The sequence below is a fragment of the Prionailurus bengalensis genome, chromosome C2, assembly GCF_016509475.1.
Source record: "Prionailurus bengalensis isolate Pbe53 chromosome C2, Fcat_Pben_1.1_paternal_pri, whole genome shotgun sequence".
NCBI classification, from domain to species: domain Eukaryota; kingdom Metazoa; phylum Chordata; class Mammalia; order Carnivora; family Felidae; genus Prionailurus; species Prionailurus bengalensis.
This window is the reverse complement of record NC_057350.1, coordinates 69,644,420-69,660,422: the sequence shown is the minus strand read 5'-3', so window position 1 is coordinate 69,660,422 and position 16,003 is coordinate 69,644,420. Positions and strand designations below refer to the sequence as shown.

Sequence of the window (16,003 nt, the reverse complement as noted above, 5' to 3'; positions counted from 1 at the left end):
ACAAGGCTTAGCAGGAAAAAAAAAAAAAAAAGGGAAAGAAAACCCACCTTATATGAATAAGGTGGTGAGTAGTCCTGGGCAATGATATCCACAGAGTGAGTCTAGAACTTGGGGTGGAGTGAAGGGTTGTGCTGAAATGACAGAGGTGCCCCATACTTGGTGGTCTGAGTTTTGTGTTGCAGGGACCAAGGATTCACTTAGCTCATTTCAAGTAATAAAGGGTTCATTTTAAGACTTGAGCTCAGGAGCCCAGGGTAAGCCAAACTGGCAGGCCCAGAGGAGATCCAGGCCTCAGGATGGCCTATACTCACCTTACAGGATTGTTTGGTGCAAACTCAGGGACACACGAATCCCCCTAGGAAACTTGTTAAAAATGCAGGTTCTGATTCCATGGGTCTGGAGTGGGAGCCTGAGTGTCTGCCGTTGTAACCAGTCCCAGAGGATGCCCATGCTGCTGGTCCGTGGATCACACTTTGAGTAGCAAAGAAGGATTCAATTACCGATGTGATATCTTTAGCCTAATACAGTAATTCTCAAATGTGAGCATGTATCAGAATCACCTGAAGGATATTTCTGAAACCACAAAATGCTAGGCCTTGCCCCAGAGTTTCTGATTTAGGAGGTTGGGATGGGCTCAAGAATTTTCACTTATAACAGTTTTCTTGGTGATGCTGATGCTGCTGATACTGCTGCATACTGGGACCAATACTTTGAGAACCAGTGGGCTGGTGCTTATACCTATGGTTAGGGTACTCCAGAGAGACAAATAGATTGTACATATATATGTGGAAAGAGATTCATTACAAGAAATTGGCTCACGTGATTGTGGAGGCTGACAAGTCCCAAGATGTGCAGTCAGTAAGCTGAAGACCCAGGGGAGCCAACCCTGTAGTTCCAATCCAAGTCCAAAGGCCTGAGACCCAGGGGAGTTGATGGTGTCATTTCAGTGCAAAGGCCGGCAGGCTCAAAACCCAGAAGAGTTGATATTTCAGATGGAGTCAACAACAGAGGAAGAACCCATGTCCCAGGTCAAAGGTAGTCAGGCAGGAGGAATGCCTCCTTATTTGAGGGAGGGTCAGCCTTTTCATTCTATTCAGATCTTCAACTGATTAGATGAGGCCCACCCACATTGGAGATGGCAACTGTTTTACTCAGGCTACTGATTTCAATGTTGATCTCATCCAAAAACACCCTCACACAAACATCCAGAATAGTGTTTGACCAAATATCTAGGCAACCTTTGTCTCAGTAAATTGACAAACAAAATTAACCATCACATCTACTAAATACTTTATTAGAATATTCCTGAATTATTTCATGGAATCTGATTAACATATTTCTCTTTTTTAAGCTGTTCATTAGGAATATCAGCTAAGTAACGCAAAGCTTCTATGAGAGTTAGCAGTGGTATATGATATGGTCTGGAAAGGCAGAATGGGAACATGTGCACATAGGTTGTGAGAAAGCAGCCACAAAGCCAAGAAAAGACATGCAGAGACCAGGTATAATATAACCAGAGCTAACTCTCAAACCATCTTTCCTCCATGTTTCTGGCAAGATCGGGATTGGTCATCCTTGGGACAGGTGCCACCATGTTCCAACCTGCACTGGTTACAGGTAATGGGCAGGTAATGGGTATAGAACATGGCTGCAGGTGGTTGTCACTTTTGCAGGCCTGTGGTCATGGCAGGTGTCACTAGGGTGTGGCTTATACTCTGCCAGTGTGATTACAAATGGAGCCTTCTTTGACTTTCAAAAGAGTCCCAGTGTAGATAATAAATTACATGGTTATCCTAGCCACGATTGACGTGTCCGGTGCAATGGGCAGTGAGAAAGCTATAAAGGTAATGTTGAGAAATAAAGGGTTATTTTAGGAGAAGAGGAGTAGCAAGAGCAGTAGTTTCAGAGGACGTAGATAAAGTTTACTTTCGTCTCTGAAACATACATTCCAGTCCATTGACCACTCTGCATTAGAATGCAGTGAACAGTTTTGGGGGCGCCTGGGTGGCTCAGTCAGCTAGCTAGGCATTCGACTCTTGATTTCGGCTCAGGTCGTGATCCCAGGATCATGGGATCGAGCGCCACGGAGCTCCTTGCTAAGCATTGAGCCTGTCTAGGATTCTCTCTCTCCCTCTGCCCCTCTCCCATGTGCACCTGCTCTCTCTCTACAATAATTTTTAAAAAATGCGAGGAACAATTTTTTTAAAGTAAATTTTAAAATAATGAATACGTGTTCACTGGGGAATAGATTTGGCTAGGAGCTCCCTCCTCCTGGGGAGTTTTCTTTGAAATAAATAGGAGGGTCAAAAACCTAGCTTCCCCCCTCTTTTTTGGACCCAGCCTTGGCCATCACTCTTTCTTCTCTCTCTGTTAGGTACCCCATCCTTCGTGCAGATTCCTCCTCCTCTGCCTCCTTCCACTGCCCTGTGCACCACTCTGGTCCTGTCTGTGTTAGGCACTGGAGACTGAGCAAAGCAGTTCAGACAGAGTAGCTGCCTCCTTGGAGTTATTGGGAAAGAGAGACTATAACTAAGTAACAAATATAACTTTGGCAGTAGAATTAAGAGCTCCCTGACCATGTGTGAGAAAGAGGGCCAGGTAGCGGGCTGCCTGGAATGTGACGGCAGGACAAAGAGTGACCTCATGTCCTGGGATTTAAGGGAGAAGAGTGGCCTGGGAACTCAGAGCTAACCGAAGGGTGCGGGAGCTCAAGTGTGTATTCTCATTTCCCCGTCTGTCGTTACTTGAGGGCTTCTTCCTGACGTGGACTCTCCATCCCTCTGGCTTGGCCTCTGTGTGATCCAAATCTGGTCCTGAGACCAGAAATAAAGCACCAAAAAGTTGTGGGAGTATTTGCAGACATGTTTTAGAGTGGGAAATAGCGAGACAGTTAGTGGGGTCAGCAGAGAGAGGATACGTCTGGAGTGGCAGGCAGGACTTAGACCCTGGTGACGGAAAGCCACTGGAGGGTATCAAGGAAGAAAATAACACGATTTGATTTGGGCAAAATATCTCACTGAAGGGTGTGTGTGGGGGGGGGGTGGGGTGGGGTGGGGTGCAGGATGCCATTGGTTTCCTGTCTTTAAGCATCGATTTTCTGGAAATTGAGAAAACAGTTGTTTCCATTTCCCCATAGAAAGCATTTTCCAGATCCAAACTGGAGAGATCAGTGTGCTGGATCTTTTAATGGCACGCCGGCCAATGAAATGATAGAAAGCCGCTCCCCTCTGCCCCTCACCTCCACTTTGCTTGTTTAGCACTTGTTCCTTTATTCCAGAAAGATACGGATTTTCCTCAGTTCCTCCCTAATCCACACCACTGGCTGGCTCAGTGGGTGCTAAGGGCTGTAGGGGTTTGCTTTGCCTTTTAGTTGCCCCTCTTCCAAACAAGGCTTGTGCTCCTGTGGTCTGCCCGGCTTTCCTCTTCCAGAAGGTCGGCCTCCTGCTCACCTCCTACCCAAGCACACTTCCCACTTGCCCCGGCCTCCCCGGCGCTGCAGCCTCCACTCTCTATACCCCCATGAAACCCCTGTCCCGCAAGCCAAGGCCCCCTGACAGTGTGGGAGAGATAGGGTCAGGCGGCAAGCTGCTGGGAGTTTGGCAGCAGAGGGGACAGTGACCCCATGTCATGGGACCTAAGGGAGAAGAGTGGCCCTCGTGACTGCTACTCCAGCTATATTGGCACCACTGACACCTGCTTTCCTGGGGGATTTTGAATTTGTAGGAAATGCTCCTGTGCCACATTTTTTTGCCACTACCCTTTTGTAGGGACAGATTTCTCAGATCCCCTTTATTTTCACATTGGATTAGATTGATGACATAATGGATTTTGAGCCCATGTCTGTTTACAGCGGCTGAGTCTTAAATCATTGTATTCCTCAAGAATGCCTGTTGTGCCTCTCCTTGTGTGTGTGTTTGCCTGTGTGTGCTCTTATTTCTTTTGTACTATTTTTTTTATATCTACATCTCCCACCTACCTAAAGATCTGTAATCATATTTCCCATTGACATTCTGTATAAACTCAGTTTATAACACTCCCTGATGCCCCTTCCTTTTTTGTAGGAGCATATGCCCTATCTAGGGGCACCTGGGTGGCTCAGTCGGTTAAGCGTTCAACTTTGGTTTAGATCATGATCTCACAGTTCATGAATTGAAACCCTGTGTCGGGCTCTGTGCTGACAGCTCAGAGCCTGGAGCCTGCTTGGGATTCTGTGTCTCCCTCTCTCTCTTCTCTTCCCCTGTTTGCTCTGTCTCTTTCTGTCTGTCAAAAATTAATAAAAAACATTAAAAAAAAATCAGCAGCACTTGGGTGGCTCAGTCGGTTAAGCCTCCGACTTTGGCTCAGGTCATGATCGTGCCATTCCCAAGTTCGAGCCCCACATCAGACTGTGTGCTGACAGCTCAGAGCCTGGAGCCTGTTTCAGATTCTGTGTTTCCCTCTCTCTCTGCCCCTCCCCCATTCACATTCTGTCTCTCTCTCTCTCTCAAAAATAAATAAACATTAAATTTTTTTTTTTAATTTCAGCCAGGATTTTAAAAGCTCTGAGTTTTTGTCTGTTTCTGTCTCATCAAAGTTAACAATAAAAATGTGTTAGAAATGAACATTGTTCTTTCTGCCCCACAGATCTCTTGGTAGTGAAACAGTTGTGTGTAAAGACGGCCTTGGCAGAAGCCTCACTTACTTGCTATGTGGAGGAGCCACATGCAAATCATTCGGTCTCCTTTCTGCTCCTGAAGGGTGACTCCCAAACCCCCTTCACCTTGACTCCTTTTCCTCCTTTATTTTCACCCTCCCCTCTCCTTTCCCCTCTTTCCCCCTCCACAGTATTGCTAGTGCCCCTGACTGGCCCGGCTTTGTCCCTGCTGACATTGCCCCCTTTCACGGGTCTCACTCCTCCCCATCTCCGACCTGTCCCCAGCCCTTAGCCAGCAATCCACGGCTCTCATCAGACTGTATTGAATGTGCTGACTTTGTGCTGGGCTCTCAGGGCAGCAAGAGAGTTCGGTATTGCTCTCAAGAGACTGACTTTCTTGACCTCACATTTCATTATTATATTGCAGTTATGATTCAACATGTGGGTGTATTTATGAGGTGCTGACTTTGTGCGGTGCCATGTGGGAGACAGAGTACTTTGTTGGACCCTTTCTGCAGGAAGCTGGTTGGTCAGATAGGACCTAGGCTCATTAAAAGCTAAGTCAAAGCAGAACTCCAGCCAAGGCAGCACGGGTTTATTTGCCCAATAATCGGCACATGGGCTTTGTAAACTCAGAGGAGAATGAGACCCCTGGAGGCTGAAATAGTCTGCGATGTCTTCTTGGAGGACAGACTTGGGCGAGTCCTGGAGGAACGAGTCACATTTAGGCACAGATTGGGATTCCGAAGATAGGACGGGAGGAAAGGGGAGAGAGTTAGTGACACCATACACACAAGCACATGCACGCACACACATACACAGTCTTGTGTTTTTCATTTTCTCTACCCCAGTGCTCTGTAACCTGTCTTGCTTTGTTATCTTCCTTTAAGGTCATTTCATGCTTTTTTTTTTTTTTTTTTTGTATATAACATGTCTGTTCTGCCATTTATCCTAACACTACCTTTCTTTAGGCTATATTAGCATTTTTATTTTTATTTTTTTCTCTCTTTATTGAGAAATAATTCTTTCTTCAACTCTTTTATTTTTCAGTTGTCCACCTGTTTACCTGTGTCCTTTCATTTTCCTGGACTGCTCGTACAGTGCTTTTCTACATCATTTGCTTTTAAATCCAAATATGCCCATGAGTCGGTGTGAGCATCTGACCTCATCGTGTCTTCTAGTGCACCTGAGCATTTACATACTGAAATAGTCATGGTTGGACATTTACATATTGAAATCGGTATCATTATAATTTATTTTCCCTTAATATTTTAGTTGGGGCTTTATATTTATTTTCTTCTTGAGATGAAATATGGGAGTTAGCAGTAAACTTTGATTCAGGATGGCACAGGGGGCATTACTAAATATCTGTTATAAAAAATGGGCATTTTTTTCTGATAAAAACCACTGTTTGAGGGCACTTGGGTGGCCGAGTCAGTTCAGCATCTGACTCTTGATTTTGGCTCAGGTCATGATCTCATGGTTTGTGAGATGAGCCCAGTGTCGGGCTTTGCACTGACAGCGTGGAGCCTGCCTGGGATTCTCTCTCTCCCTCTCTCTCTGCCCCTCCCCTTGTCTGTAAATGAATAAATAAATAACTTCAAAATAACAACAACACTGTTTTAAGCAGTCCTTAAAATCCACTCTGAGGTTGCCTGCAAAGTAGGGCATCTCCCTGGTTTGCCTAGAACAATCCTGGTTTACTTTTGTTGTCCTGGCAGAATTATTACTTATGTCACTTCCAGTGCAGAGAGTCCCTGTCTGGGTGATAGTTAAATCATCACATATTTTGGAAGCATCACTTCTCCTTGCCATCTTGATCACATTACTCCCCTTGTCGGCAGCATTCTCTGTCTCAACCCGGTCTTTATGTGTCCTTTAACAAAAAAAACCCTCGTTCCCTCCACTGTTGAACTTTTCACTCCTAAAACCTGCCAGCGTTCTCTTTTACTCGTCCTTGAAAAATCTAAGAGAGCTCGTTCAATATTTTCAGTGCCTTGGCCTTTTCTTCCCCCCTCACTAACTCGATCCTGTCTTCACCAGTTCTCTTAACCTACTCTTCTATTTTTGGCATTTCCATCCTAATCCCCTTTCCACTTATTTTCTTCCCTAGCCTTACTGTTCTGCCAGATTTTCATACTTTCAAAAAATTAATTTTGCCTTATCTGACAACTTGCAACTTCAAATTTTTGCCTATAAATAGACCTTGTTGGTTATTTTAGCCCACATTCTCTTTTGGTTTTGATGTCCACTCTCCAGTGTTAACTCACATTAAAATAAGCACTCCGTTCCATTTCTAGCTGCCTGCTTGGTGTGTTACCTTTGGATCATACCATAAACTGCTCTCACCCTGATATAAAAGTTCCTCCAGACAGCATTCTTTTGCTGTTCTTTTAGGCAGTGCCATATTTTTGCTCTATTTTTTTTAAAAGTAATACAGGAATTTTAGCCTTTGGATTAAGATGTTTAGCTCCCGAGAGTCTTAAAAATGCTTAGTCTATTTTTTATTGTGGTTAAAATACACATCAATTTACCATTTTGACCAGTTTAAAGTGTACAATTCAGTGGCAGTAAGTACATTCACCATATTGTGCTACTATCACCACCATCTAGTTTTAATTTTTTTTAATGTTTATTCTTGAGAGAGAGAGAGAGAGAGAGAGAGCAGGGGAGGAGCAGAGAGAGAGAGAGAGACAGATTCCAAAGCAGGCTCCAGGCTTTGAGCTGCAGCTCAGAGCACGACACGGGGCTGGAACTCATGAACTGTGAGATCATGACCTGAGCCGAAGTCCGACACTCAACCAACTGAGCCACCCAGGCACCCCACCACCATCTAGTTTTAAAACTATTCATCATCCTGAACAGAGACCCCCCCCCGGCATCCCCACTGAGCAGTTACTCCCATCTGCCTCCCCCAGGCCCTGGAGAGCCATTAATGTGCATTGTCCCCATCCATTTGCCTCTTCTGAACATTTCATATAAATGGAATCACATATATTTTTTTGAGTCTGGCTTTTTTCACTTGGCGAATTTCCTCGGAGTTCATCCGTGTAGTAACATGTACCAGTACTGTATTCCTCTGTATGGCTGAATAATATTCCATTATAGGAATAGACCACATTTTGCATATCCATTCATCAGATAATCAGTCTAATTTTTATCAAATCTTTGCTCCGAGATGAAATGAGTGATACAGTAGCATGATGAGGCAGTGAATGGTACATAGATATTTTTCAGAGGGCGTCTCAGCAATTGGGGATGTGGCTAATACCATGGTGTTAGCCGATACTAGTCTTCTGTTGGGGTAGCAGAATCTTTTTCCTTTTTTGGCTTTCTTTCTTCATCTGCCCCTTCTTTTTTTCGCCCCCTTATTTTTGGTAACTAGATTACATTTTGTTTTTTCTTTACCATTATATTTATAGGTTTCAAAAAATATAGCTGAATAAATTACTCATAGTCCTCCCACCCAAAAATAATTACTATTAATAATATTTTGATGTATTTTCTTCTGGTTGTTTTCCTGTGCTTGGATACTTTATTTTTTCCTAGTTAAGATCACATTGAGTTCTTAATATTGTAGGATGCTCTCTCTCTCTTTTTCCATAAAGTTCATTTATTTTACAAGAATTTGAATCCTACAAGGATTTGGGCACTGTTCTGGATACTTCTGATGAATGAATAAGAAGTTCTGGTGGGGAGGGGCGCCTGGGTCGCTCAGTTGGTTAAGTGTCTGACTTTGGCTCAGGTCATGACCTCACAGTCTATGGGTTCGAACCCCACATGGGGCTCTGTGCTGACAGCTCAGAGCCTGGAGCCTGCTTCGGACTCTGTGTCTCCCTCTCTCTTTCCTTCCTCCACTCATACTCCGTCTCTCACTGTCTCAAAAATAAATAAACATTAAAAAAATTAAAAAAGAAGAAGTTCTGGTGGGGATATGGTTTGGGAGTCATCAGCTTATAAATGATATCGAAAACTTCCTGTGGTGGGGGAGGGGTAGGGAGAGAGAATCAGCAGTGCAGAACTAGGACCCACTCAGCCATGCGGGCCCTCCCACGTGCAAAGGTGGAACAGAGAAGGTGGTTGACGAAGAGTAGGCACCTGGCAAAAGCCAGAGGGTCTGGAGGAGCATGTACTTGGGAGTGGAATAGCCCCATGTCAAATGCTGTTGAGCACCTGAGTGATGGGGGACAGAATTATCCATTGCGTCTGGCAAGACAGTAGTCAGGATGAGTTCATTAGAGTACAGAGGATCACAGCCCACCCAAGTGAAGTATGCTGAAGAGCAAATGATAAAATACTGCAATGTATTTCTGCATGTTTCATATATTCTTAAACATAATTTTATGGCAGAATAAGATGTTCAGTTGTACGCTTTACTTAACCACTTATTATCTTCCTACTGTGTGACATTTATAGTTTCTAATTTTTACTGTTACCAAGAAGACTGAAATGAAAAGCTTTGTAAACTTTCTTTTCTACTTTTAGCATCATTTCCTTTGATTTGGAGGCACAGGAAGGAAGGTGCTGGTCTAAGACCAGAGTCTCTTTAGAGCTTATGATTCTTATTCGCTCCAATACTTTCAAAAAGGACTGAATGGTTTGCCCTTCCTCCACAGGTGTCTGAGGGGCCCCAGCATCTTGATTGCAATTGTCAGTTGGGTCCTCCCAGAACAAGTTTCTCCTTTTATCTGCTTAGAAGTTCTTTTAACCTTGAATAGACTATTGAATGGCAAGAACCAAACCCACATTATGGAATGAAAACTATACACAATTCACTGAATAGTTTTGTTAAACAGAAATACATGTACAATAATTGACAATCCACTGGAACCATAACTTACATGTGATGCTGGTGTTAGCTGTTAATCCTTTTCCACGAAGGTTCATTCATCCGTAAACCTGATACGGCCAAGGGAAATATGCAGTCTCCATTCCCGTGTTCCTGTGCCTTCCTACAGATGTGATCGGTGCTAGAATTTAAGGAAGTTTACCCCTTTTCCAGTAAACACCCTGCAGATTTCCCACTGCAGCTGCCTGCTGATATTCAGGGAATGACTTCCACACCTTCTATGTGTGCCTTGGGCAGGGTTTTATAAACATTCCCCGGTTGTGGCAAAAAGAGAACAACTTCCAGGCTGATCACCATCTTGGAAATGTCCTCCTTTCCCAAACCTCCATATTCCTGAAAAACACCCCACCACTTTAAGGTCACTTCCTGGTCACATTAGGAGTTGTCCCACCCCAGTAGCAGCTGCCTGACTGGGTTTGCTATTTAACTGCTTCCTGTCCACCTTACCCAGGACCTGTAGTATCCATGGTGCTGCTGATGCAGATTCTGGTGAGGTGCTGGTGGCAATGTTGATTGTATCAAATGTGAATAGATCTAGTGTGAGAGATGCGTGTGCATCTCCTTCTCTTCAACAGGCCCATCTTCTGGAGAGGCCCTGGATCGCCACAGATAATCCCCTAAGTAGAAGGTCCAGTGGCATGGGATAGTTCAGCAGAATGGTTGAGTGTTCTACAACAGGCACACCTGGATGCATTTCTGCACTATTACTGGCTCTGTGACTTGGGCGAGCAACTTAAGTTTTCTAAATCTCTTTTTTCTCGTCTGTTTAAAACATAGAAGGATAATGTAGTACCAGCCTCCTTAAATGATGTTATGTCAAGTGCCCACCATAGTGCCTGGCCCAGGACAGGCCCAGTCGGGGTGAACTGTTTCTGTCAGTATCCCATCCCCACCCCTGTTGTTGACTCTTCTGACTTTCATTGCTCTGAGTTGGTGGCTCAGACCCGACTCTTCAAGCCTCTCTCTCTTTGTTTTCTACTTGCAGGGACCTTTGTGAAGAAGCACAGTCAGCCTGTTGTTTCCAAAACCTTGGGGTAAGTTGTGGAATATTCAAACCAAGGGAAGGGCCAGATTGGCTTTTCCTGCTGACCTGGCAGAACCAGGTCTAGGGTGTGAGTATTCTTAGACATCCTGGGCTATAATAACTTAATACAGGAGCCTACAGGAATGTGAGGTGGCCCGCACACAATGCCTGTGGATAGCCCCTTTGACTGGTTCAACTGCTAAATGCTGAGGAAGAAGTGGCCATAGTCTGCAGAGATCACTGACAATCACGGCAATAGTCAGAAGATGTAAGTAAGCAGACCTAGAAGAGGCAATCAATATGTGACACCTCTTATGGAAAGTAAACCTGTATTGGTAAAGATAAGTAACAGTTGCTGCTATAACAGACAAGCCCCTAAACTTTAATGGCTTAATGCAGGGAAAGTTGATTTTTTTTTTACTCAAGCAAAGTCCACTTAGATATTCTTGAACAGGTGGAAAACCTTGCCATCATCTTTCAGGGACCCAGGCTCCTCCCTTCTTATGGTTCCATCATCTCTTGGCCTTGGAGCTTCTCTTGGATCTTCTGCATCTAGAGAGAGAGTGTGGAGAATCTCACAGGAGGTTTTTGTGGGTTGAGCTGAGAGGTGGCAAACGTCACTTCTGCTTGTAGTCTGTTGGCCAAAACCCAGGTTTTGGCCAGAGCTCAGTAGAATTCAGGTATACCTTACTTCAAGGGAGGCTCTTATATAAAGTCTGATTGGATGTTCAGGAGGTAGAGGAAATAGGCTTTGGTGCCACAGACTTTTCCAGAGGGTACATGAGAAATGTGTTTGAGGCACGGAATTGGGAAGGTTGCCCTTTGCTGGTATCTGACCCAACTTAAGTGACGTGGGTGGAGGGCAGAGAGAATATCTGAATTGCTACTGCACTCTGCTGATTTCTTTCCAGGGACAGATTTGCAGCCCCCGCGGTGGAGACCCGTCCCAGCATCTGGGGAGAGTGCCCACCGAAGTTTGCTACCAAGCTGGGTCGAGCCGTAGTCAAAGAGGGACAGATGGGACGGTTCTCCTGCAAGATCACTGGCCGGCCCCAACCCCAGGTCACGTGGCTCAAGGTGAGGTTTTATCTGCCCCAACTCTGGCCCAGGCCTGGGGACCCTGAATGTGGCGGGTTAGACCCTTGGCCCGACAAGGGTCTGTCTTTCTAATCAGTTCCTTCTGTTTCAACTCCAGTCGTTCTCTAGGGTTCTCTGTAGGTCAGTAGTCATGCTTCTTCTTGCCCCTATTTGCACACTCTGCCTCTGTTACTCAGCCATCAATGTCCTATAATCCATATACTCCCCAAACAGCATTAAACTTCTGAGTCAGTACAGACATGACCATGTCAACAGAGTGGAATTTGAAGTCATGAGACTAGGTTTCAAGCCACAGCTCCATCATTCATGAAACATGTGATGCTGGGCAAGTCATTTGTCTCTTGCAACCCTGGTCTCCTTATCTGTGAGGCAGAGATGATCCCACCTATCTCAAAATACTGTCTGGAGTATTTCATTCAGGGCTGGACAAGGTGAAGGCAGAGCAGAGGAGAGAGGGAACAGGGCCTTGAGGAGATGTGGGGAACATTTGGGGTCAAGGCCTGCGAGAGTCGCTTTCATAGATGGAACTCCTGGATGAAAATGAGTGATGGGACACTTTTAGCTATTTCCTAATTCTCCTGGACTGACCCTGGAAAAAGAATAAAGGAGAGGGAGGCAAAGCAGAACCAAAGTGAGGAATGTAGGATGTCTTAGGCTCCTTTGGAACTAGGGCTCCTTTGGAACAACTTCCATATGCCTGCTCTAAGCTGGACCTGATGCCGCACCACACACATAGACCTCAAGTCAGGGCCCTTGGATTGTCCAAGGACTCCTCTCTGAGCACATTGACAGAGCCCAGAGCAAAGAGTTCTGCCTGTGCCTGGTGTCCGTCCCCCCGAGACTGGCAGGAGGTAGGATAGTGCCAAAAGGTAAACAGGTTTCTCTGACCAAACTACCCTCTGCTCATCCACAGGGAGATGTTCCCCTGAAGCCAAGTGCCCGTGTATCTATGTCTGAGAAGAATGGAGTACAAGTTCTGGAAATCCGTGAGGTCAGCCGAGATGATATGGGAGTGTACACGTGCATGGTGGTGAATGGGTCGGGGAAGGCCTCCATGTCGGCCGAGCTTTCTATCCAAGGTATCGACTGGTGGGTGGCCCAGTGCAGAAGGCCCCTCCTAGAAGGAGCTGCTATTCATTACAGATCTGTGTGACACTGACCTGCCCACATACCCATGCCTTCCCTAGGGGCGAGATCTTGAACTTAGTCACTGCACTATGCCCCACGCCTGTGTCTGCAGCCTTTTCTTTTTGCTCAGACTCCTTTTTGTATCTCTAATTGCCACTGGAAAAGTCGACGTTGCTCATGTCTCACCATCACCTCAACTTTAACCTGCCTAAGATTTAATTTATCATCTACTCTGTCCTTCTCTTCAAGTCTTCCCTCAACTTAACTCTTTCTACCCCTGTATTCTGCTTTTCTTTCTCACCCGGGCTGGGCATTTCAGCATCTCCTTTGACTCTTGCCTCCTCCTTGCTGTAGGCATTGGCCCCTGTCAGTTCTCCCTAGGAAATCTCTTTGAATATGTCTCCTCTTTGCATTCCCCTTGGCTCCGCCACATCCAGCCTGTGGAAGCAGGAGTGTGGGCAGGGAAGGGGATTGGCATCACTCCGCAGAGTGGGAACCTTGAGCAAGGTGGGATTTGGGGGGGTCAGGGAGAGAAATGACCTTCAATCTCCTCTTCCTGTCTCAGAAACGATTCCTCCTTGCCGTCTTCCCCATTGATGTCTCAGGTGTTTTTCTCAACTCACAGAGAGTTCTACGTTGCAACCCAGGACATTATATATATAAACATATCAAACCGAAACAAGTTTCATAAAACAGTCCCGAGTTGTACTATGTACAGTATGTGCTGGTATTCTGTCTTCCATCCTATACTATCAAAAGTCCTGGTCCTGAAAGAAGTAGACTTTACAGCTCACCATGGGATGGAGACTCGCTGTTGGACATTGAGAAGAGTGATTTAACCACTCCCTCTACTTGCCCTAGCACTGAATTAAAGAACTGCTCCCTTCTCAGATTCTTAATGGCAAAATGATACATTGCCTGGGATATGTTTTAAAATACTCCCGGGGGAACCTGGGTGGCTCAGTCGGTTAAGCGTCCAACTTCGGCTCAAGTCATAATCTCATGGGTCATGAGTTTGAGCCCCATATCGGGCTCTCTGCTGTCAGAGCAGAACCCACTTCAGATCCTCTGTCCCCCTCTTTCTCTGCCCTTCCCCTTCTGGTTCTCTCTCTGTCTCTCTCTCTCTCAAAATAAATAAACTTATTAAAAAATACTCCCAGAAGAAATTCCTCTAAAAACCAAAAGAAAGAGGGATAAGAAAGACTGGTAAAATGTCACTATTTTTTAAATCTGAGTGATGGCTTTCTGAGTTTGTTATATCCTCTCTACTAGTGTATGTTTTGAAATTTTCCAAAATAAAATTTTAAAAAAACAATGTGGCAGGAAAAAATATATGGTATTTTTTTCTCTTTGAAGAACTGACTGTATTTTTTTTTTCAATGTTTATTTTTGAGAGACAGAGACAGAGTATGAGCGGGGGAGGGGCAGAGAGAGAGGGAGACCCAGAATCCAAAGCAGGCTCCAAGCTCTTAGCTTGTCAGCACAGAGCTGGACGCAGAGCTCAAACTCACAGACCACAAGATCATGACCTGAGCTGTTGGATGCTTAACCGACTGAGCCGCGCAGGCGCCCCATCCCTGTATATTTTTAAAGCAAGTATTTGTGAAAACTGGTCACTTTGGGAAGTTTGTTTTCTAGGGCCATATGTAAGTTAAACTGTTTGGGTTTGAACTTTTCTGATGTTTATTTTTGTTTGTTCCATAATTCGTTTCCTTCTGTGGCTAGTGAACAGGACAGGTCCCGTGGCACAGAGTATGGCCACTGAGGCCACCGTAGATGGCCCAGGGAAGCCCTGGAAATGTTGACATTGTCTCAGGGGAGGGCTCAGAGGAGCTCATCAGATCCACCTGAGTAGTTCAGGACCAGGAAGCTGAGGGAGTGAGGGAGGTAGGAGTGGAGGTGAGGGGCAGAGTGGGAGCTGGGGACGTGAACACTCCATAAGAAATGAAAAACAGAGTTGTCTTATCACTTTCTCCTCTCGGTACCTGTAATATTCCACTAACAGTCTACCCCTCTCCCTTTTTCCAGGTTTGGACAATGCCAATAGGTATGTCTAGGCTTGTAGTCGTTGTTTCCATCTTGGGATGCCCTGCAAGAAAAGAGGTTGTAATGGAGAAATGCCTCGAATTTCCGAGTCGTCATATAGGAGGGAGAACTGACTGTTGGGGGACATGGTTGTGTTTGGTCTCATTCTCCTGTTGCAGTAGGCCATACAGGTTCTGTAGTAGGCTTGCCATCATAGTGAGACTCTTTTTTTTTTTTTTTAACGTTTATTTTTATTTTTGGGACAGAGAGAGACAGAGCATGAATGGGGGAGGGGCAGAGAGAGAGGGAGACACAGAATTGGAAACAGGCTCCAGGCTCTGAGCCATCAGCCCAGAGCCTGACGCGGGGCTCGAACTCACGGACCGCGAGATCGTGACCTGGCTGAAGTCGGACGCTTAACCGACTGTGCCACCCAGGCGCCCCGTAGTGAGACTCTTGAAGACACAATGCTGTCATCTTTCCCAGAGTCTGGCCAATGCCTTTATCAGTTAGCAGTCATTAGGAAGGGTGCTGTGCCAGGCAGAATCCACTCGCCCATGTAGCACGTCTTCATCAGGAGCTTCCTTGTCCATGCGTGAGGCCCGGGGCTAGACGCTGGGTCTGCAGGGTGGGCAGACATCTGGTGGAGAGAAGGGGCTTTCAGCGGAGCTACCTTAGTTACCAGCTGCCGTGCATCTGAGGAAGGGTAATGAGCAGCGCTAATTTAGATTAGAGGTTCAGAGAAGCCCATCCTGAACACTTGACATTGAGCTCAGGCCCTTGAAGGGTGGTGTTAACCAGAAGAGGAAAAGCTCAGGGAGGGAGCATTCTCAGGAGAGGGGTGGTACGGAGGGGAGCCGCAAGAGCACGTGTGTGGCTGTAGCGTGGTAGGCGTCAAAGATAGTCTTGTGAGGTCCAGGAGGCAGCGGGAGCCGGCTCACATGGGCCATCTTGAGAAGCTCAGTGCAGCAAAGATCAGCTGTGCTTCTCATGCAGAATCCAAAATGGATGCAGAGAACCAAATGGATCAGAGGGGGCCAGCGGGGACAAGGGGGAGCCAGTTGTGTGGTGGGAACTAGGGTGGCACTTGGGTGGAGGGGGAGAAAAAAGGCTGATTGGATAAGTGCAGACAGGATTCTGGATTGGGATGAGGGGCAGGGAAGTGCAGGAATGACTGCTTGCCTTCTGGGTTGGGAAGCTGAGAAAGCTGCAGAGAGAGAGACCTTTGCCTGTACTCTGTCTTAAT

At 45.8% G+C, this 16,003-nt stretch overlaps 1 protein-coding gene across 5 annotated transcripts in view; it reads left to right on the top strand.

Annotated features, from left to right (window-relative positions):
- Positions 1–16,003, top strand: part of MYLK (myosin light chain kinase) — a 212,911-nt gene that overhangs the window by 78,146 nt on the left and 118,762 nt on the right. For all 5 annotated transcript variants that reach the window (XM_043594342.1, XM_043594343.1, XM_043594341.1 and 2 more), the window contains exons 4-7: positions 10,468–10,516; positions 11,418–11,583; positions 12,518–12,683; positions 14,761–14,779. In XM_043594342.1, coding sequence (XP_043450277.1) covers positions 10,468–10,516; positions 11,418–11,583; positions 12,518–12,683; positions 14,761–14,779 — 400 coding nt within the window. The remainder of the gene's footprint in view (positions 1–10,467; positions 10,517–11,417; positions 11,584–12,517; positions 12,684–14,760; positions 14,780–16,003) is intronic.